Here is a 25,572-nt window from a genome sequence, read left to right on the forward strand (position 1 = left end):
CGTAGAAACTTCTACTGAAGACTGTCATCCACAATCGAATTACTTGGGTTGCGGTAAAACTTGCCAATGGCAAGGTATCTTAAAGCCTCCTAACACCGTAATATATACCATATAGTCCATACGTGGTATATATTAAACAAAAAAAGGCCGATTAAATACGTATATAATTAAGTTTAAAGTTTCTATAGAAATACAATTTTGACAAAATAAAATTTTGACAACATTTTCTATAAAAGTAAAATTTTGAAAAAATTTTCTATAAAAGTAAAATTCTGACAAAATTTTCTATAGAAATAAAATTTTGACAAAATTTTCTTTAGAAATAAAATTTTGACAACATTTTCTATAGAAATAAAATTTTGACAAAATTTTTATAGAAATAAAATTTTGACAAAATTTTCTATAGAAATAACATTTTGACAATGTTTTCTATAAAAATAAAATTTTGGTAGATTATTTTTGACTCGAGTGGCAACCATGAATATGAACCGATATGGACCAATTTTTTTGTGATTGGGGATCGGTTATATATAACTATAGACCGATACGAACCAATTTTGGCATGTATATTAGCGGCCTTATACTAACACCACGTTGCAAATTTCAACCGGATCGGATGAATTTTGCTCCTCCAAGAGGCTCCGGAGGACAAATCTGGGAATCGATTTATATGGGGGCTATATATAATTATGGACCGATATGGACCAATTTTTGCTTGGTCATTAGAGAACATATACCAACACCATGTACCAAATTTCAGCCGGATCGGATTTGGCTCCGCAAGCCAAATCAGGGGATCGGTTTATATGGGGGCTATATATAATTATGGACCGATGTGGACCAATTTTTGCATGGTTGTTAGAGACCATATACTAACACCATGTACCAAATTTCAGCCGGATCGGATGAAATTTAGTTCTCTTAGAGCAATCGCAAGCCAAATCGGGGGATCGGTTTATATGGGGGCTATATAAAATTATGGACCGATGTGGACCAATTTTTGCATGATTGTTTGAGACCATATACTAACACCATGTACCGAATTTCAGCCGGATCGGATGAAATTTTCGTTTCTTAGAGGCTCCGCAATCCAAATCTGGGGATCGGTTTATATGGGAGCTATATATAATTAAAGCCAATGTGGACCAATTTTTGCACGGTCACTAGAGAACATATACCAACACCATGTAACAAATTTCAGCCGCATCGGATGAAATTTGCTTCTCTTAGAGGCTCCGCAAGCCAAATCTGGGGATCGGTTTATATGGGGGCTATATATAATTATGGACCGATGTGGACCAATTTTTGCATGGTAGTTTGAGACCATATACTAACACCATGTACCAAATTTCAGCCGGATCGGATGAAATTTGCTTCTCTTAGAGAAATCGCAAGCCAAATTTGGGGGTCCGTTTATATGGGGGCTATACGTAAAAGTGGACCGATATGGACCAATTTTTGCATGGTTTTTAGAGACTATATACTAACACCATGTACAAAATTTCAGCCGGATCGGATGAAATTTGCTTCTATTAGAGCAATCGCAAGCCAAATTTGGGGGTTCGTTTATATGGGGGCTATACGTAAAAGTGGACCGATATGGCCCTTTTGCAATACCATCCGACCTACATCAATAACAACTACTTGTGCCAAGTTTTAAGTCGATAGCTTGTTTCGTTCGGAAGTTAGCGTGATTTCAACAGACGGACGGACGGACATGCTCAGATCGACTCAGAATTTCACCACGACCCAGAATATGTATACTTTATGGGGTCTTAGAGCAATATTTCGATGTGTTACAAACGGAACGACAAAGTTAATATATCCCCATCCTATGGTGGAGGGTATAAAAAAACTATTTTGGGTTCATAAATAAGTGTGCCGAATATAACGTATTGTGTGTCGGTCCGTGGTTTGGTATAGCTTCATATAGCCCGATCTCCCAATTTGACTTCTTGGGCTTCTAGACACCGCAATTTTTATCCGATTTCATTGAAATTCAATATTTTAGGTACACGCATAAGTGTGTCGAAGATGGTGTGTATCGGTCCATGTTTTGTTTCTGATTTTTGAATTATTTTGTTGAAGTGTGTCAACGCATTCAACAGTTGCGATCAATTAACTGAAGTACTCATCAACTTCCGGTGACGTCCAAGCCAATCAACTGCAAACCGAGCAGCTCTTTGTCTTCCTTCCGTATTGCCCATATTGTAAAAAAAATTGCTGGGCCCGAAACATTGGTTAGGTTTTCGCATACCTCAGAGGAGAAAGCTACCACAAGTCTACGGGCAATTTAAGCAAACGTTCTGCGAATGGCAGTATTTGGAGACGTGATGACAAGTTTTTCCCTCAACTAAATTTGTCTCCCGTCAAAAAGCTCCATACTTCATAAACTAATTATCCAGTACTCGTAACTAGCTGTAGTAGTTATACGCGATTCGTTTAAACGTTAGAGCTAATAACACGGATTTAATTCCAGTTGCTCTAGTTATGTGTCAGATGACTTTTCAATTAAAAAGAAAGAATATATAAATTAATTTAAAATCAAATAAAAGCAACATGCTTAAACATTTCGATTGGATGAGGACATGCATGAATTCTCTGTTTAGTACTCAAAAGTTCATCAACATATAAACGCATGATATTAAAGGCTACAAGGAATGATAACGTTCCCCTTGTTGCTTCAGCAATTATCTTCCCATGTATATGAGAAAAAATTATTATAAATTTTTCAAAAAAAAAAAAAATAAAAGCTTTTACAAATCATATCGCTTAAAATATCATGCAAACAGAATTTATATCTTGCAAACACACCTGTGGTGCCATTCCAATGTTGGCTGTTGTTAAACTTGGCGCCTGTTGTTCAGTGTAAGCACCCAGAGAAGCTAAATGTTCGAGTAGCTCACGATTCTGTTGCAATAGCTGTTGGGTTCGAGCCTAATGAAATAAAATAAAAAAATTATATGTAAAAGTGTTAAACAGTTTTTACCTAGTCACTTACCTGAGCCTCAATCCTAGCATTTGTCTCCGATATCAGTTGCTCCCTTACAAGCATCAGCTGAGCTAGAGCTTGACGCGTTTGCATTGCCTGTTGTTCTAATTGATCTTTGAGTTTGTTAATTTCTCGACTAGGCGATGATGAGGGTGTTGTAGGCGATTTGTCTTCATCGGTCTGGAAAAAAACAGATAAATTAATTAATACTAATATACACAAATTGCATTAATACTTAATACAAAAAGTAATGATCTTAAAATGGTAATGATCTAGCGCCTAAAAATGTTTCTTTATTTTTAGTTCATTATTTCTTTTCGCGAAAGGATGCATTTCGTCAATGGCAGTTCAAAATTCAAATTTGTCAGAAAATTTTCGTTAGTTTAATTAATCTTAAAATTTGGAATACAGTTTAGTTCAATTATCACACGAGATAGCTCATTTTTTCCATATTCCATTTTTTACTTTTGTTTCTAATTGTGAAATCAACTACAAACAAAAGAAAAAAATGTACTTTTCACACTTTTTGACTATGTCATAAGATCGAATACTCAGCCTTTGCATCTGGGTTTGTTTAAAAAGAAAGTTGTATGTGATGGATTTCAAACGTAATACGAGGGCTGATTTTTATATTTTGGTATTAGAGAACAAAAACAAATATTAACCATTGCTCTATTGTTTTTCAAAATATTCCCCGATTACGATCTAAACAATTTTGAATGCACTTGTCGAATTACTTTGCCACTCTAATTTATAGTGTTGGGCATTGCAGTTCAATGAAATTATCGTTCAATTTTGCTCTTTTCCGATCAGTGAACTAGTTGGGTCAGTTAGTTCAGTAGTTCATTGGCAAGGAAAGCAAAAATAACTGTGCGAATAAACTGATACAATGTACTTAGTTAGGTCAAGTGACATGATGAACGAGAAAGATTGATGCGAACTAATTCAGCCCGATCATTTCAGCGATCCGTTCAATTGAACTAGTTCGTTCATGAACTAGCGATCTCTTCTAATTGAAGTATCTCCATTCTGAACGCACCTTCATGTGTCGAAAAACGTTGACCTGTCATTCTGATTTTAGCTTGCGGAAAAAAAATAAATCATTCGGTGCCAAATCAGCACTATATAGCGGATGACCCATTAAATCGATGTTTAGAGTGCTGAAAAATGCAAGGTTTTTGAGTCGATGTGTGAGAGCTCGCATTGTCGGAGTGAAGAGTGATCGGCCTTCGGCGGTTAGTGTCATGGTTGCCACTCGAGCAAAAAAAAATGAAAACCTTTATTTTGAAGTTTTTTTTATTTTATTAAATTTGTGGTTATTATGAATTTTTCTTTTCAGTATTTTTAATATTATATATTAGCGAAAATTTTGTTTGATGTATCCGCTGAATTGTAAATGGTCGAATTTTAAAGATTTTTTAACGATTTTGCATTGCACCAACAAGGGAAAGTTAGTATTTCTACAAAAAGAGATAACTTACTCACTACGGACTTTTATGTCCTAACACAAACATTAAAATTTTTAAATATATTGAATTTATTGAAAAATTGTCAATATTTTATTTTTATAGGCTATTGCCAAAATTTCAAAATCTTATTTCTATAAAAATTTGCTCTAAATTTTATTTTTATTTCTATAGACAATTTTATTTCTATAAAAAAAGAACTCTCAAGAGTTTATTTTTATAAAAAGTTTTCTCAAAATTTTATTTCTAAAACAAAAATTTCTCAAAATTTTATTTCTACATCCAAAAAAAAGTGACCCCACCGTGGAAGAAAATGTAGGTTTATTTTAGAAATTTTTAACTAAAATAGTTTTCTAATTGCAACATGTTACAAATAAGTTAATACTTTTTGTCAAATTGAAGAAAATTTTTTAAAAATAATTAATTTTTTTCTGTTGTTTAAGAAAATTTCATATGTTGGAAGAAAAAATTGGATTTAAAAATTGTTAAAATGTCTATAGCGCTGTACAAAGTTCGAGACAGTTACAATTTTAGTAAAATTTACTCATTTGAGAGACTTATGAACTTAATTTAAGCAAACTTCTGCCATTTTAGGAAATTATGAACTATTTTATTTTTGGGTAAAATTGTGCACTATATTTGTATACAACTTTTTTTCTTATTTTTAGTTCACGTCATTAAAGTTTGCAAAACATTATTCAAATAAGGAACATTTACTCATATTGTGCAAAATTTAACTAAAATCAACTAATCTTCATGAGCTAAAATAAAGTTCAGTTGGCATTAGAGCCCCTTTTTTCTGGGTGTACAGAAAATTTTCTCAAAATTTAATTTCTATAAAAAATGACCCCAAAAAAATATATTTCTATAAAAAAAGTTCACAAAATTTTGTCAAAATGTTATTTCTATAGAAAAATTTCTCAAAGTTTTATTTCTATAGAACATTTTGTCAAAATTTTATTTCTATAGAAAATTTTGTCAAAATTTTATTTCTATAGAAAATTTTGTCAACATTTTATTTCTATAGAAAATTTAGTCAACATTTTATTTCTATAGAAAATTTAGTCAAAATTTTATTTTTATAGAAAATTTTGTCAAATTTTTATTTCTATAGAAAATTTTGTCAAATTTTTATTTCTATAGAAAATTTTGTACAAATTTTATTTCTATAGAAAATTTTGTCAAAATTTTATTTCTATAGAAAATTTTGTCAAAATTTTATTTCTATAGAAAATTTTGTCAAAATTTTATTTTTATAGAAAATTTTGTTAACATTTTATTTTCATAGAAAATTTTGTCAAAATTTCATTTTTATAGAAAATTTTGTCAAAATTTCATTTCTATAAAAAATGGTCTCAAAAGATATAGTTCTATTAAAAAGTTCTCAAAATTTTGTCAAAATGTTATTTCTATAGAAAAATTTCTCAAAGTTTTATTTCTATAGAACATTTTGTCAAAATTTTATTTCTATAGAAAATTTAGTCAACATTTTATTTCTATAGAAAATTTTGTCAACATTTTATTTCTATAGAAAATTTAGTCAACATTTTATTTCTATAGAAAATTTAGTCAAATTTTTATTTTTATAGAAATTTTGTTCAAATTTTATTTCTATAGAAAATTTTGTCAAAATTTTATTTCTATAGAAAATTTTGTACAAATTTTATTTCTATAGAAAATTTTGTCAAAATTTTATTTCTATAGAAAATTTTGTCAAAATTTTATTTCTATAGAAAATTTTGTCAAAATTTTATTTCTATAGAAAATTTTGTCAAAATTTTATTTTTATAGAAAATTTTGTTAACATTTTATTTTCATAGAAAATTTTGTCAAAATTCAATTTTTATAAAAAATTTTGTCAAAATTTCATTTCTATAAAAAATGGTCTCAAAAGATATAGTTCTATTAAAAAGTTCTCAAAATTTTGTCAAAATGTTATTTCTATAGAAAAATTTCTCAAAGTTTTATTTCTATAGAACATTTTGTCAAAATTTTATTTCTATAGAAAATTTTGTCAAAATTTTATTTCTATAGAAAATTTTGTCAACATTTTATTTCTATAGAAAATTTAGTCAACATTTTATTTCTATAGAAAATTTAGTCAAAATTTTATTTTTATAGAAATTTTGTTCAAATTTTATTTCTATAGAAAATTTTGTCAAAATTTTATTTCTATAGAAAATTTTGTCAAAATTTTATTTCTATAGAAAATTTTGTCAAAATTTTATTTTTATAGAAAATTTTGTTAACATTTTATTTTCATAGAAAATGTTGTCAAAATTTCATTTTTATAGAAAATTTTGTCAAAATTTCATTTCTATAAAAAATTGTCTCAAAAGATATAGTTCTATTAAAAAGTTCTCAAAATTTTGTCAAAATGTTATTTCTATAGAAAAATTTCCCAAAATTTTATTTCTATAGAAAATTTTCTCAAAATTTTATTTCTATAGAAAATTTTGTAAAAATTTTATTTCTATAGAAAATTTTGTAAAAATTTTATTTCTATAGAAAATTTTGTCAAAATTTTATTTTTATAGAAAATTTTGTCAACATTTTATTTCTATAGAAAATTTAGTCAAAATTTACTTTTTAAAGAAATTTTGTTCAAATTTTATTTCTATAGAAAATTTTGTCAAAATTTTATTTCTATAGAAAATTTTGTCAAAATTTTATTTTTATAGAAAATTTTCTCAAAATTTCATTCTTATAGAAAATTTTCTCAAAATTTTATTTCTATAAAAAATGGTCTCAAAAGATATATTTATATATATAGAAATGAAATTTTTAGAAAATTTTCTATGGAAATGAAATTTTGACAAAATTTTCTATAAAAATAAAATGTTGACAAAATTTTCTATAAAAATAAAATTTTGACAAAATTTTCTACAGAAATAAAATTTTGACAAAATTTTCTATAGAAATAAAATTTTGACAAAATTTTCTATAGAAATAAAACTTTAAAAAATTTTTCTATAGAAATAAAAGTTTGAGAAATTTTTCTATAGAAATAACATTTTGAGAAATTTTTCTCTAGAAATAACATTTTGACAAAATTTTGTGAACTTGTTTTATAGAAATATATTTTTTTTTGGGGCAAATAAAAATAAACTCTTGAGAGTTCTTTTTTTATAGAAATAAAATTGTCTATGGAAAAAAAAAAAATAAAATTTAGAGTAAGTTTATATAAATAAATAAAATTTAGATCCTATAAAAATAAAATATTGGCAATTTTTCCATAAAATCAATATATTTAAAAATTTTAATGTTTGTGTTAGGTCATAAAAGTCCGTTGTGAGTAAGTTATCTCTTTTTGTAGAAATACTAACTTTCCCTTGTTGGTGCAATGCAAAATCGTTAAAAAATCTTTAAAATTCGACCATTTACAATTCAACGGATACATCAAACAAAATTTTCGCTAATATTTAATATTGGAAATACTGAAAAGAAAAATTCATAATAACCACAAATTTAATAGAAAAATCTTCAAAATAAAGGTTTTCATTATTTTTTGCACGAGTAGCAACCATGACACTAACCGACGAAGGCCGAAAAATTTTTCAAAATTTTGTAAAAATTTTATTTCTATAGAAAATTTTGTCCAAATTTTATTTTTATAGAAAATTTTGTCAAAATTTCATTTCCATAGAAAATTTTCTAAAAATTTCATTTCTATAAAAAATGGTCTCAAAAGATATATTTCTATTAAAAAGTTCTCAAAATTTTGTCAAAATGCTATTTCTATAGAAAAATTTCCCAAAATTTTATTTCTATAGAAAATTTTCTCAAAATTTTATTTCTATAGAAAATTTTGTAAAAATTTTATTTCTATAGAAAATTTTGTCAAAATTTTATGTTTATAGAAAATTTTGTCAACATTTTATTTCTACAGAAAAATTAGTCAAAATTTTATTTTTAAAGAAATTTTGTTCAAATTTTATTTCTATAGAAAATTTTGTCAAAATTTTGTTTCTATAGAAAAATTTGTCAAAATTTTATTTGTATAGAAAATTTTCTCAAAATTTCATTTTTATAGAAAATTTTCTCAAAATTTTATTTCTATAAAAAATGGTCTCAAGAGATATATTTCTATTAAAAAGATCTCAAAATTTTGTCAAAATGTTATTTCTATAGAAAAATTTCTCAAAATTGTATTTCTATAGAAATAAAATTTTCTCAAAATGTTATTTTTATAGAAATTTTTCTTAAAATTTCATTTCTATAAAAAATGGCTTCAAAAAATATATTTCTAAAAAAATTCTTAAAATGTTATTTTTATAGAAAATTTCTTAAAATTTTATTTCTATAGAAAAACTTCTTAAAATTTTATTTCAATAGAAAGTTGAGGTACATCTTTATTGGAGATAATGTTTTGCAAAATGTACCAAAACATCAAGAACTGTAACAATCTACCAAATATTAAAAAAAATCTTCCATATTTGGTAGAATTCTACCAATTGTGGCAACCATGTTTAGTGTTCCTAATTTCTTGGAAGACAACTGCCAAACAAATGATTGTTTACCACTCAGAACTGAATGTCCTGCGTTGTTCTAGTGGTACGATTGCGACATGTTCAGTTTTTGCGATAAAAAAAAAACGGACAATCGAAGTCCTTAGTTCAAGAGTAACTTTTGTTGGATTTGGCTCCATACTACGATGAAGGGTATAAAGAGTAAAATTATCATTGAAATACATTTGTAGCCAGTTCTAATCAACATCATTTATTATCCCTGCATTGATATAACATTCACTTTGGCGATATCATTTCAATTACATTGTCGATATTTGATTTGGATTTTTCAACCTCACTGCATAAATTTAATAATATTTTAGGTATAATTTATTTTTAAATTTACTATTCCATAATGAGTGTACGACAGAGACTTAAATTAATGTGGTAATGATATTAGGATAATGGCATATGGCCCGCATAAAAAACATGAACCAAAAATAAAAAATTTCTCATTATAATTTAATATCTTTCCACAATGTGCTGTTGATTTGAGCATCTATGGAAATGGCTAATTTTTTGAAGCTTTTTAACTCATCGTTGTTATAAATAAAATCAAGCATGTTTTCATCAATTGTTTGTTTATATTTCTCAAGTTGCCATCCATCGTCTAGATTTTCCAAATTCAATTGATTTTTGTACACACATTTCATAAATATTTTTCGTTGTTTTTGTGGATATGTAAACAAATTTTCTCCGATGGTAAATAGGGGGAAGGGGTCAATGGATTAGGTAAATGGGCTACTTGGTGCCTATATTTCATCGGTTGGATAATTTTTGAAAATCATTTATTAATTGGCAAGATAATAAGGATTGATAAACGATGCTATTGTGAACAAGGCATTGTCCATTTAAATGCGTTTATCAGTGCGCCATAATCACCCAAAAATCTAAGTTTTCTCTATCATGTAGGTAATTTATTTCTTATAGATCAGGTGGATTTGATTGAATAGTGAATTTTGCTCAAACAAAAAAACTTTGTATCAGAAAAATGCGTCTTCTAACCAAGACTGTGGAGTCGAGCCAATTTTGCTCGACTCCGACTCCAGCATTTTTCATCAGCTAGACTCCGGGTAATATAACTAAATCTCATTTTAATACCACTAATTTGTAGTTCTATTGTGGGGGTACCGTAAGTGGATCGATATAAAGTATCGTATTTATTTATGTGTGCAAAAAAAGGTCTTAATTTCACAGTAGATGCCAATTAAACTCTATATTTCAAATTTAGGGCAATGTTTAATAAATAAAATAATGCTATAAATACCCATCATAATATGAGAAGATACCAACAGTATATGTATTTGTGGATCAAAATTATTGATACTATCTCAAATCATTTAAATTTGTTGCGAGCTATATAAAGGTTTATATTCCCATATGCATGCATTTGAATCTGAATCGATTTAGACAAAATTGTATATACTTCTACAAAATCTATGTACTTTAAATTTAAATCTAACGTTATGGGACGTAACACAGTTTTAACAAAAAATAAAAATGCAAGGAAAGTCTAAAGTCGGGCGGGGCCGACTATATTATACCCTGCACCACTTTGTAGATCTAAATTTTCGATACCATATCACATCCGTCAAATGTGTTGGTGCTATATATAAAGGTTTGTCCCAAATACATACATTTAAATATCACTCGATTTGGATAGAATTTGATAGACTTCTACAAAATCTATAGACTCAAAATTTAAGTTGGCTAATGCATTAGGGTGGAACACAATTTTAGTAACAAAATATGGGAAACATTTAAATCTAAAGCAATTTTAAGGAATCTTCGCAAAAGTTTATTTATGATTTATCGCTCGATATATATGTATTAGAAGCTTAGGAAAATTAGAGTAATTTTTACAACTTTTTTTGACCATTTTTGCCGAAATCAGAAAAACATATATATGGGAGCTATATCTAAATCTGAACCGATTTCAATCAAATTTGGCACACATGACTATATTACTAATTGTAATCCTAGTGCAAAATTTCAACCAAATTGGGCCAAAACTCTGTCTTATGGGGCCATATAAGTCCATATCGGGCGAAAAATATATATGGAAGCTATATCTAAATCTGAACCGATTTCAATCAAATTTGGCACACATGACTATAGTACCAATTTTACTCCTTGTGCAAAATTTCTAGCTAATCGGGATAAAACTCTGGCTTCTGGGTCCATATAAGTGCATATCGGGCGAAAGATATATATGGGAGCTATATCTAAATCTGAATCGATTTCAACCAAAATTGGCACACATAGCTACAATGCTAAATCTACTCCCTGTGCAACATTTCAACCAAATTGGGCCAAAACTCTGGCATTTAGGACCATATTAGTCCATATCGGGAGCTATATCTAAATCTGAACCAATTTCAATCAAATTTTGCACACTTGACTATACTACTAATTGTACTCCTAGTGCAAAATTTGAACCAAATTCGGTCAAAAATCTGGCTTCTGGGGCCATATAAGTCCATATCGGGCGAAAGATATATATGGGAGCTATATCTTAATCTGAACCGATTTCAATCAAATTTTGCACACTTGACTATACGACTAAGTGTTATGTTTGTACAAAATTTCAAGCAAATCGGTACAAAACTCTGGCTGCTGGGTCCATATTAGTGCATGTCGTGCGAAATATATATATATATATATATATATATATATATATATATATATATATATATATATATATATATATATATATATATATATATATATATATATATATATATATATATATATATATATATATATATATATATATATATATATATATATATATATATATATATATATATATATATATATATATATATATATATATATATATATATATATATATATATATATATATATATATATATATATATATATATATATATATATATATATGGGAGCTATATCTAAATCTGAACCGATTTCTTCCAAAATCAATAGGGTTCTATTCTGACCCAAATTAGGAACATGTGCCAAATTTGAAGGCGATTGGACTTAAAGTGCGACCTAGACTTTGATCACAAAAATGTGTTCACAGACAGACGGACGGATAGACGGACATGGTTATATCGACTCAGGGACCCACCCTGAGCATTATTGCCAAAGACACCATGTGTCTATCTCGTCTCCTTCTTGGTGTTACAAACATATGCACTAACTTATAATACCCTGTTCCACAGTGTGGAGCAGGGTATAATAAAAATGCAAGGAAAGTCTAAAGTCGGTCGGGCCGATTATAATATACTCTGCACAACTTTGTATTTAGATCTACATTTTGATAAAATCTCAAATCAGACTTCTACAAAATCTCGGGCAATATTTGGGAAATATTTATAATTGTTTAGACAATTTCGCAAAAATTCATTTATGATTCATTCATTGAAAAATTTGAAAATTTGAGTCATTTCTACAAGTTTTCGACTTAGCAGTGAGCATCAGTGAGCATACAATTTTGGAAAAATTTTTGTCTAGTAAACAAAATTTTGCAAAATTTTCTACAGAAACAAAATTTTGACCAAATTTTCTATAGAAATAAAATTTTGGCAAAATTTTTTATAGAAATCAAATTTTGACCAAATATATAGAAAAAAAATTTTGAATGAAATTTTTATAGAAATAAAATTTGGCAAAAATTTTTATAGAAATAAAAGTTTGAAAAAGTTATCAATAGAAATACAATTTAAAAAAATGTGTAGCAAACAAAATTTTCTATAGAAATAAAATTTTGCAAAATAACATATTCTATAGAAACAAAATTTCGACTAAATTTTCTATAGAAATAAAATTTTGACTAAATTTTATATAGAAAAAAATATATCTCTAGTAATAAAATTTCGAAAACATTTTTTATAGCAGTGAGCATCAGTAAAAAAAAATTTGTTGAGAAAATTTGCTATAGAAATAAAATTTGACAATTTTTTCTTACAGAAATAAAATTTTGAAAAAATTATCAATAAAAATACAATTTTAGAAAAATTTTTGTGTAGTAAATAAAATTCTGCAAAATATTCTACAAAAACAAAATTTTGACTAAATTTTTTTTAGAAATTAAATTTTTACAAAATTTTCTAATAAAAAAATGTATTACTATAAAATGTTGGCAAAATTTTCTATAGAAATAAAATTTTGACCAAATTTTCTAATAAAAAATCTATTAATATAAAATTTTGGCAAAATTTTCTATAGAAATAAAATTTTGACTTAAAGTTTTATAGAAATAAAATATCAATAGAAATAAAATTAAAAAAAAAAATTGTGTAACAAACAAACTTTTGCAAAATTTTCTATAGAAATAAAATTTTGCAAAATATTCAACAGAAACAAAATTTTTGACTCAATTTTCTATAGAAATAAAATTTTGATAAATTTTCTATAGAAAAAAAATATTTCTATAGTAATAAAATTTTAAATAAATTTTTTATAGAAATAAAAGTTTGACAAAACTTTTTATAGAAATAAAATTTGGCAAAATTTTCTATAAAAAAACAACTTTAAAAAATTTTTCTGTCAATATTCCACATATGTATATGACCTTAAAATAAAATTAAAAAAAAAATAATTTCGGGTATTAAAATGGATCGATCCAGCCCATCTGCTAGTCTAACATTCTAGGAAACATCAAAAGATAGCCGTAATTGGAAGTTGATTTTCATTTACAATCATGCTGTACATTAATCGAATGAATAACGCAATGGAAACTAATTTGCGTAAAAACTTGCTTAGTTACAAAAATGTGAAGTGTTTTAAAAAATTTGGTTTAGCCGGAGTCGGAGTCGAGCAAAATTTTTACGACTCCGACTCCAGCAAAATCTTCAGACTCCGACTCCAAGACTCCGATTCCGGCTCCACAGCCCTGCTTCTAACTATAGTAAGTAAAAGCCGAATTCGTAGTTTAAGGACAAGACAAAATATTGTTCAGTGAACACAGAAGTATTAACTCACCTTCTGGAACATCTTCCAATTTCCTTGGTGGACAATTGTATCTTTAACATGGTATCACAAAGTAAATCTACCATCAATACCAGACTGTGATTATAATTGAACTCAATGGGAATTTTATCAAACTTTCAAAATTTGCATGTATTACGAAAAAAAAGCAAGTATATACGGCCGCAAGTTCGGCCAGGCCGAATCTTACACACAAAAAAATAAAATATGAATTTGTACATAAATTTGTACATTTTTACAAATTTACGGACTTTTTCATAAAAAATGTGTACACTTACATAATATATTGTTTTCATAAATACTTGTTTTGAAATTATGAATCTTTTAATAATATATAGAGACGGTTTCATAAAATTAATGAAATTTTACTTAATATATCAATAATACTGGTTTTCTCTTAGCGTGAGAGAGCCACAACATAGAGTTACTCTCATATGTATACAACACAAGCATATAATATGAGACAACAAAAAACGAAACATAACGTTTTGAAGGTAACACACGAGTTTGATGTATTTGAGTTTTTCAGTACAGTTTGAGTCGCCGTCGCGATTTGAAGATTTTTTATTACTGTAAAAAATAAAATTACGAAATACAATATTAACTGGAGGCGTCGGTGCTCATGTTTATCAATAATATAAAATATTATAAAATGATGTTCTTTGCTGGCTGGACTTTAATGCGGGTTTTAATAAATGTGTTCATACATTTTGACCAATTATGCAGGCATTAAGAATCAGGAGAAAAAAATTAAAAGAAAAGTTGCATATAATGAATGACGTTTTTAGTACATATTATGTAAAGGTACATATTTTTCAATGACAAAAATATGTATACTTCATTTGTAATATTAAAATTTCCATTCATATTATGTACACATTCATAGTCAATGAAAACCTGTATTTTTGATTTTATGAATTGTTTTCATATAATTTATGAATCCCGTGTTTGGAAAAATTTTGTGAACACTATTCATAAAATAAATGTATTATTTTTTTGTGTGTATGTACCCTCCACCATGGATTGCGTAGAAACTTCTACGAAAGTCTGTCATCCACAATCGAATTACTTGGGTTGTGGTAATTCTTACCAATGGCAAGGTATCTTAAAACTTCTTAACATCGTTTTCTAAATTGTTAGTCCATACGTGGTATGTATAGGTAAGTCTACACATAATTACGAATCGATATGGACTTTTACACAGTACTTAGAGAGCCAGAATTGAAATATGGGGGTCGCTTATATGGGGGCTATATACAATTATGAATTTGATATGGACCAATTTTTGTGTGCTTAGGGATCGATTTACCTGAGGGCTATATATAACTATAGACCGATATGGACCTAGTTTGGCATGGTTGTTAACGGCCATATACTAGCACAATGTACCAAATTTCAACTGACTCGGATGAAATTTGCTCCTCCAAGACGCCCCAAAACCAAATCTCGGGATCGGTTTATACGGGGCTATATATAATTATGGACTGATATGGACCAATACCTGCATGGTTCTTAGAGATCATATACTAAAAACACGTACTAAATTTCAATCTGATCGGATGAATTTTGCTTCTCCAAAAGGCTCCGGAGGTCAAATCTGGGGATTGGTTTACATGGGGGCTACATATAATTATGGACTGATGTGGACCATTTTTTGCATGGTTGTTAGAGACCATATAATAACACCATGTACCAAATTTCAGCCGGATCGGATGAAATTTGATTCTCTTAGAGGCAACGCAAACCAAATCGGGGAATCTGTTTATATGGGGGCTATATATAATTATGGACCGATGTAGACCAATTTTTGAATGATGGTTAGAGACCATATACTAACACCATGTACCAAATTTTAGTCGGATCGGATGAAATTTGCTTCTCTTAGAGGATCCGCAAGCCAAATCTGGGGGTCCGTTTATATGGGGGCTATACGTAAAAGTGGACCGATATGGCCCATTTGCAATACCATCCGACCTACATCAATAACAACTACTTGTGCCAAGTTTCAAGTCGATAGCATGTTTTGTTCGGAAGTTAGCGTGATTTCAACAGATGGACATGATTAGATCGACTCAGAATTTTACCACGATCACGACGAATATATATATATATATATACTTTATGGGGTCTTAGACCAATATTTCGATCCCCCATCCTATGGTGGAGGGTATAAACATGAATACAAATCTTACATCCAGAACAATATGCTTCTCAAATAATATGAATAAAAGAAAAGGTAATACGACAAACAATTCTAATGTAATGGCTACAGAAATACATTTTCCATTGCGTTGGGTATAATATAAAACAAGTATATACGGCCGTAAGTTCGGCCAGGCCGAAGCTGATGTACCCTCCATCATGGATTGCGTAGAAACTTCTTCTAAACACTGCCATCCACAATCGAATTACTTAAGTTGCGGTAACGCTTGCCGATGGCAAGGTATCTTAAAACCTCCTAACACCATCTTCTAAATTGTATGTAAGTCCATACGTGGTATATATTAAATCAAACAAGATCGATCCAATACGTATATAATTCAGTTTGACAAAGTAAACATAAAATTTTGACAAAATTTTCTACAGAAATAAAATTTTAACAAAATTTTCTATAGGAATAAAATTTGAACAAAATTTTCTATAGAAATAAAATTTTGAAAATCTTTCTGAAAATTTTGACAAAATTTTCTATAGAAATAAAATTTTGAAAATCTTTCTGAAAATTTTGACAAAATTTTCTATAGAAATAAAATTTTGAAAAAATTTTCTATATAAATAAAATTTTGGTAGATTATTTTTGGCTCTAGTGGCAAACATGATTATGAACCGATATGGACCAATTTTTGTGTGATTGGACCAATTTTGGTATGATTGTTAGCGACCATATACTAACACGACGTTCCTAATTTGAACCGGATCGGATGAATTTTGCTCCTCCAAGAGGCTCCGGAGGTCAAATCTAGAGAACGTTTTATATGGGGGCTATATATAATTATGGACCGATATGGACCAATTCTGGCACGGTTGTTAAAGATCATATACTAACACCATGTTCAAAATTACAACTGGCTTGGATGAAATTTGCTTCTCCTGGAGACTTCGCAAGCCAAATCTGGGGATCCAGCCGATCCCCATATATATATAATTATGGACCGATGTGGACCAATTTTTGCATGGTTGTTAGAGATCATATACCAACATCATGTGCCAAATTTCAGCCCGATCGGATGAAATTTGCTTCTCTTTGAGGCTCCGCAAGCCAAATCTGGGGATCGGTTTATATGGGGGCTGTATAAAATTATGGACCGATGTGGACCAATTTTTGCATGATTGTTAAAGACCATATACCAACACCATATACCAAATTTCAGCCGGATCGGATGAAATATGCTTCTCTTAGAGGCTCCACAAGCCAAATCTGGGGATCGGTTTATATGGGCGCTATATAAAATTAAGGACCGATATGGACCAATTTTTGCATGGTTGTTAGAGACCATATACCAACATCATGTACCAAATTTCAGGCGGATCGGATGAAATTTGCTTCTCCTTGAGGCTCTGCAAGTCAAATCTGGGGATCGGTTTATATGGGGGCTATATATAATTATGGACCGATGTGGACCAATTTTTGCATGGTTGTTAGAGACCATATACCAACACCATATACCAAATTTCAGCCGGATCGAGGCTCCACAAGCCAAATCTGAGGGTCCCTTTATATGGGGGCTATACGTAAAAGTGGACGGATAGGGCCCATTTTCAATACCATCCGACCTACATCGATAACAACTACTTGTGCCAAGTTTCAAGTCGATAGCTTGTTTCGTTCGGAAGTTAGCGTGATTTCAACAGACGGACGGGCGGACGGACGGACATGCTTAGATCGACTCAGAATTTCACCACGACCCAGAATATATATACTTTATGGGGTCTTAGAGCAATATTTCGATGTGTTACACACGGAATGACAAAGTTAATATACCCCCATCCTATGATGGAGGGTATAATAATATGTATGGAAATTTAAACAACATATTATAATTTTTTTTGTTATTATTTCATTAAATGGATATTGTATATAAACAATATTGAACGGTTCGATATGTTGAAGTTCCAGCGCCATTTATTCCATCCATCATGCATATAAACATTAATTAAAACAATAATTAAAATTCAAAAATTTTATATTCAGTCTGTAGCCAGAAAAAAACACACTCATAATTCGATACACCTGGACTGGATGTTGCAAAATAAAAATGGCTAAAGCCAAAAATAGCTTTCACTGACTATTGCAATTTAAAATGCGCAGAAATTAGCAAATAACTCAACACATTTTTCAAATCAAGTCGCTATAACAAAAAATGTTTTTTTGGATATTGGACTATGTAATAAAACGGTAAGAACTATAAAGAGTGTTGTGTATTATTTTTTTTTTAATTATAGGAGTAACGTCTAGTTACAGTTCATTTGAAAAGTCCTCAGCCTTACATATAGAATGTGTAACATATAAATTTAACAGATTTCGTTTTTGACGAATGTTTCTTTAAGGTGAGTATTAAGTTCGAGTTTAGCCGCTAATTTTCACTAAAGTGAAAACTAAATCAGTAAAAAAAAGTAATAAAATTATACATATTTGTTGCAGACTTCATTATAACTTGACGGGGAATATCCAAAAGCAAATTTTCACAAAGTTTGTATTCATGAAAGTGGATTATTAAAGAAAAGTAATCGTGAAAAAATGACGGTTTTAGCGGCTAAACTCGAACTTAATACCCACCTTTACAGAGAAATCTGGGATCACAAAATAATCGCAGTGGCTTCGATTTAGAGAACAATGTTCACACAAACAAGTATAAACGGACTTAAGTTCGGACGGGCCGAATGCTAAATACCCACCGCCATGAATCAAAAAATATAATAGTTTCGTCTTCGTTAGGTTACTTGAAAATACATATATAGCATTTCAGGTGGCTTTGATGACAGGTACTCTGCCGAGCAAACATATATACCAACATGGAAATCGGGAGACTTAACACATGGAAGCTATACTAAAACAAGGACCGATCCTCATCATATTCGCAACACCTATTTACGAGCCAAAAATAGCTCAAAATTTTTAATTTCCGGCAAATCGGATGAAAATTGCAGTGTCTCGAAGTCAAATTGGGAGATCGGTCTTTATGGGGGGTATATTAAAATCGAACGATACGCCCCATATTCGGCTTAGTTATGAGTGGACTCAAAATACCTTTTGATTATGAATTTCAGGCCAATCGCATAAAAATTTGGATGTCTACACACTTAAAGAGGTCAAATCTGGAAGTCGATCTAACAGGTTGGCTGATAAGTCCCCGGTCTGACACATAGATGGCGTCGCTAGTATTAAATGCATATTATTTTTATATAGTACCAACCTTCCAATGACTCGTGTCAACATTTTACGTCTGTAAGTCAATTAGTTTGTGAGATAGAGCGTCTTTTGTGAAGCAACTTTTGTTATTGTGAAAAAAAATGGAAAAAAGGAATTTCGTGTTTTGATAAAATACTGTTTTCTGAAAGGAAAAAATACGGTGGAAGCAAAAACTTGGCTTGATAATGATTTTCCGGACTTCGCCCCAGGGAAATCAATAATAATTAATTGGTATGCAAAATTCAAGCGTGGTGAAATGAGCACGGAGGACGGTGAACGCAGTGGACGCCCGAAAGAGGTGGTTACCGACGAAAACATCAAAAAAATTCACAAAATGATTTTTAATGACCGTAAAATGAAGTTGATCGAGATAGCAGAGGCCTTAAAGATATCAAAGGAACGTGTTGGTCATATCATTCATCAATATTTGGATATGCGGAAGCTCTGTGCAAAATGGGTGCCGCGCGAGCTCACATTTGACCAAAAACAACAACGTCTTGATGATTCTGAGCGGTGTTTGCAGCTGTTAACTCGTAATACACTCGAGTTTTTCCGTCGGTATGTGACAATGGGTGAAACATGCCTCCATCACTACACTCCTGAGTCCAATCGGCTGAGTCGGCTGAGTGGACAGCGACCGGTGAACCGTCTCCGAAGCGTGGAAAGACTCAAAAGTCCGCTGGCAAAGTAATTGCCTCTGTTTTTTGGGATGCGCATGGAATAATTTTTATCGATTATCTTGAGAAGGGAAAAACCATCAACAGTGACTATCATATGGCGTTATTGGAGCGTTTGAAGGTCGAAATCGCGGCAAAACGGCCCCATATCAAGAAGAAACAAGTATATAAAGCAGTAAATTCGGCCGGGCCGAATCTTAAATACCCACCACCATGAATCAAATATAATAGTTTACTTTGAAAACTCTTCGTCGTAGTGGGTTACTTGATAATATATAGAATTGTAGGGGGTTTGATGACAAATCTTCTCCCAAGCAAGTCAATGAAGACCAGATCAGATTCTGGATTTATGAGAACCAATTTTGTTTGAGTTTTAGAGAATTATAAACATATCGTGTATATGATGAAATTACGACTTGATTTGAAATCTTAAATCTGTAGATTTTTTCCGCCATTATTTAAACAAATACGATGAGTTAAATCTGGAAATTATATTTTCAGTTTCAAGCAATTTTCATGGCCATGAAAGAAGTGTTTTCTTTTTTCAGAAACGTAATTTTAGACAAGCAAAGTTTTTTGACACAAATTTTAGAGACAATCGTTGAATAAACGAAAATACTTTATAAGAAAAGGAAATTTCGTTTGTCTAAAATTTCATTATAGATTACTAATTTCCAGCAAATCGTATAAAAACTACGGATTCTAGAAGCCAAAGAAATAAAGCCGGGAGATCGATCTATATTGGGGCTATACCAACACATGGACCGATAGGCATCATTTGTTACTCACATATGTGTGATCTTAAAATACCTTCAGATTTTCAATTTCAAACAAATCGGCTAAAAAATATAGTCTCTAGACGCCCAAGAAGTAAAAATCGAGAGATCAGTCTATATGGGGGTTATACCAAAAAATGGACCTCGATATACCTCAATTTCGGCACACTTATTAGTGGTCTAAAAATACATCTCGATTTCGAATTTCAGGAAAATCGGGTAATAAATAAAGTTTATAGAAGCTCAAGAATTACAGGCAAATCGGACGGTAAATATAGTTTTTAGAAGCCCAAGAAGCAAAATCGGGAGATCGGTCTATATGGGGGCTATACCAAAACATGGACCGATGGGCACCATTTCCGACACACCTTTTTATGGTCCCAAAAGAACTCTAGATTTTCAATTTCAGGAAAATCGGATAGAAAATATAGTTTCTAAAAGCTCAAGAAGCGAAATCGGGAGATTAGTCTATATGGGGCTATACCAAAACATGGACCGATGAGCACCATTTTCGGCACACCTTTTTATGGCCCTCAAATACCTCTAGATTTCCAATTTCAGGCAAATCGGATGGTAAATATAGTTTCTAGAAGACCTAGAAGATAAATCGGGAGATCGGTCTATATGGGGGCTATACCAAAACATGAACGGATACGGACCATTTTCGACACACCTCTTTATGATCGCAAAATACCTCTAGATTTTCAATTTCATACAAATCGGATAGAAAATACTGTTTCTAGACGCGTAAGAAACAAAATCGGGAGATCGGTCTATATGGGGGCTATACCAAACCATGGATCGATACGGACCGTTTTCGACACACCTCTTTATAGTCCCACAATACCTCTAGATTTCCAATTTCAGGCAAATCGGATGGTAAATATAGTTTCTAGACGCCCAAGAAGCAAAATCGGGAGATCGGTCTATATGGGGGCTATACCGAAACATGGACCGATACGGACCATTTTCGACACATCTCTTTATGGTTTCAAAATACCTCTAGTTTTCCAATTTCAGGGAAATCGGATGGTAAATATAGTTTCTAGACGCCCGAGAAGCAAAATCGGGAGATCGGTCTATATGGGGGCTATACCAAAACATGGACCGACACGGACCATTTTCGACACACCTCTTTATGGTTCAAAACTACCTCTAGATTTCCAATTTCAGGCAAATCTGATAAAACCTACGGTTTGTATAGGCCCAAGACCCCAAATAGGGAGGTCGGTTTATATGGGGACTATATCAAAACTTGGACCGATATAGCCCATCTTCGAACTTGACCTGCCTGCAAACAAAAAACGAATCTGTGCCAAATTTCGGGACGATAGCGCCATTATTGGAGGCTGTAGCGTGATTACAACAGACAGACAGACGGACAGACGGACATGCTTATATCGTCTTAGAATTTCTCCCTGATCAAGAATATATATATATATACTTTATATAGTCGGAAATCGATATTTCGATGTGTTACAAACGGAATGACAAACTTATTATACCCCCGTCACCATTCTATGGTGGAGGGTATAAAAAGTGTTGTTCCACCAAGACAACGCACCGTGCCATAAGTCATTGAGAACGATGGCAAAAATTCATGAATTGGGCTTCGAATTGCTTCCCCACCCACCGTATTCACCAGATCTGGCCCCCAACGACTTTTTCTTGTTCTCAGACCTCAAAAGGATGCTCGCAGGGAAAAAATTTGGCTGCAATGAAGAGGTGATCGCCGAAACTGAGGCCTAGTTTGAGGCAAAACCGAAGGAGTACTACCAAAATGGTATCAAAAAATTGGAAGGTCGTTATAATCGTTGTATCGCTCTTGAGGGGAACTATGTTGAATAATGCAAACGAATTTTGACAAAAAATGTGTTTTTCTTTGTTAGACCGGGGACTTATCAGCCAATCTGTTATATGAGGTAGATACCAAAACATGAATCGATACACACCATATTCGGCGTACTTATGCGTAAACCCAAAATATCTCCAGATTTTGAATTTCAGAAATTTCTAGAAGCCCAAGAAGATCGGGCTATATGGGGGCTATAACAAATCGTGGACCAATACACACCATATTTGGCATACCTATTTGTCATCCTAAAATACCTCTAGATTTTTAATTTCAGCCAAATCGGATAAAAGTTTGGATGTCTATAGGCTCAAGAAGTCAAATCGATAGAGATAGATAGAGCTATATGGAGGATAAACTAAACCTTGGACCAATACACTCCATATTCGGCACACCTTTTTATCGACCCAAAATACCTCTAGATTTTTAATTTCAGGTAAATCTGATAAAAACTAAGGTTTATAGAAACCCAAGAGGTAAAATTGGGAGATCGGTGTATATGGAGGCTATACCAAAACATGGACCGATATACACCATGTTCGTCACAACTCTTTATGGTCCTAAAATACCTCTAGATTTGTAATTTCAGGTAAATCGGATAAAAACTACGGTTTTTAGAAACCCAAGAAATAAAATCGGGAGATCGGTCTATAAGGGGGCTATACCAAAACATGAACTGATACACACCATTTTTATCACACCTATTTGATTTCCAATATCAGGCAAATCGAATAAAAAATACGGTTTCTAGAAGCTCAAGACCCCAAATCGGTGGATCGGAAATCGATATTTCGATGTGTTTGTAACACATATTGGCAAATATTCGACCAAAATTTTTCCAAGAGCATTTTTGAAATATCTGGATACAGTTTTTGGAAACCACTGCTATCGTGATGTTATATATCTAACATGAGCTAAAAATTTTTGCTGGTGCGGCGGTGGTGACGAATTGTTTTTCTTATTTCTGTCAAATATTCGCCTAGTGTGACCGTATCGTAATTTTCAATTTTAAAACTTAAAATTTATTGAGATTACACTTGAGGAGGTTGGAATATTTCTCATATCGAAATTAAAGTAAAGTAAATTTATCTGCAAATTGCATCAATTGCACATTTGAATCAATAAAAACTATTTTCACAGAGACAAGAGGGGTCGCTTTAATCGATAACTTTTGGCGTCAGTTACATTGGATGATTCTTCCGAAAAACAGACAAAATCGTTGATAATAATTTCGATTTTCACATAAATTCTGCATTGCCTCCCGTCTTCAGAGAATTATTATTTCCACTCATTATGCACGGAAATTGAGTACACTGAACATTGCCCAAGGATATTTAAGTATAATTTGAAGTTTACTTACCAACACATTTCCAGGTTTACTGAGATTCGTTTGTGGTATTAACTCCAAATGATTTGGCCTTTGGGGTGCACTTAAATCCGGTGTAACACCTGCAATTAAATAATCAGAGAAACCACAAAAGGAAATAATAAAATTAATTAATTTGCCATTTACAAGTGTTTATGTAAAATTTTAAATTTGAACCTATAAATAACCTATAAATATTCAATTATCATTAAGAATAGTATGGCTATTTACCACAATATCTATTAAAACGAAGGGTATATGCAAACTATGACGTAGAGCCTCCTGGAGGAAAATTTCCATTCGATGCGCACCCAAAGAAGGAATATGATCACCTCCTATACGGTAAACATGTTACATTTTTATTTTTTTTTTCTATAGAAAATTTTATTTCTATAGAAAATTTTGTCAAAATTGTATACTTATAGAAAATTTTGTCAAAATTTTATTTCTATGGAAAATTTTTTCAAAATTTTATTTCTATAGAAAATGTTGTCAAAATTTTATTTAAAACAAAAAATTTCAAATATTTATTTCAATAAAAAATTTTGTCAACATTTTTATTTTATTTTTATTTTTATTAAAGAATTTAAAACCATAATAAATTATGATATTAAATGAGATAGGTGCTAACAACAAAGGTTTTCGACCTAATCAAAGAAGGGATATGATCACCTCCTACACGGCAATCATGTTACATGTTCACGGGTTGAAATTTTGGTCCATATAAATCAAATTTTGTCAAAATTTTATTTCTGTGGAAATTTTGTCAAAATTTCATTTCTATTGAAAAATTTGTCAAAATTTTATTTCTATAGAAAATGTTGTCAAAATTTTATTTAAAACAAAATATTTCAAATAGTTATTTCTACTTCTATAAATTTTGTCAAAATTTTATATTTATAGAAAATTTTGTCAAAATTTTATTTAAAACAAACAATTTCAAATATTTCAAATATTATCAAAAATTTGATTTCCATAGAAAATTTTGTCAAAATTTAATTTCTATAGAAAATTTTGTCAAAATTTAATTTCTATAGAAGATTTTGTCAAAATTTAATTTCTATAGAAAATTTTGTCAAAATTTTTATTTATATAGAAAACTTGGTCAAAATTTTATTTAAAACAAAAAATTTCAAATATTTATTTCTATAAACAATTTTGTCAAAATTTTATATTTATAGAAAATTTTGTCAAAATTTTATTTCTGTGGGAAATTTTGTCAACATTTTATTTCTATGGAAAACTTTGTCAAAATTTTATTACTATAGAAAATTTTATCAAAAATTTTATTTCTATAGAAAATTTTGTCAACATTTTATTTCAATAGAAAATTTTATCAAAAATTTGATTTCCATAGAAAATTTGATCAAAATTTAATTTCTATAGAAAATTTTGTCAAAATTTAATTTCTATAGAAGATTTTGTCAAAATTTAATTTCTATAGAAAATTTTGTCAAAATTTTTATTTATATAGAAAACTTGGTCAAAATTTTATTTAACACAAAAAATTTCAAATATTTATTTCTATAAACAATTTTGTCAAAATTTTATATTTATAGAAAATTTTGT

At 30.3% G+C, this 25,572-nt stretch overlaps 1 protein-coding gene across 4 annotated transcripts in view; it reads right to left on the reverse strand.

Moving 5' to 3' along the window:
* The window catches only part of LOC142237265 (capon-like protein), a 795,171-nt gene that overhangs the window by 36,464 nt on the left and 733,135 nt on the right, over window positions 1–25,572 (reverse strand). For all 4 annotated transcript variants that reach the window (XM_075308678.1, XM_075308681.1, XM_075308680.1 and 1 more), the window contains 3 exons: window positions 23,998–24,086; window positions 3,002–3,172; window positions 2,815–2,937 (listed from right to left, as the gene is read on the reverse strand). In XM_075308678.1, the coding sequence (XP_075164793.1) occupies window positions 2,815–2,937; window positions 3,002–3,172; window positions 23,998–24,086 (383 nt within the window). The remainder of the gene's footprint in view (window positions 1–2,814; window positions 2,938–3,001; window positions 3,173–23,997; window positions 24,087–25,572) is intronic.

The sequence above is a fragment of the Haematobia irritans genome, chromosome 4 (assembly GCF_050003625.1).
Source record: "Haematobia irritans isolate KBUSLIRL chromosome 4, ASM5000362v1, whole genome shotgun sequence".
Classification (NCBI taxonomy): Eukaryota; Metazoa; Arthropoda; class Insecta; order Diptera; family Muscidae; genus Haematobia; species Haematobia irritans.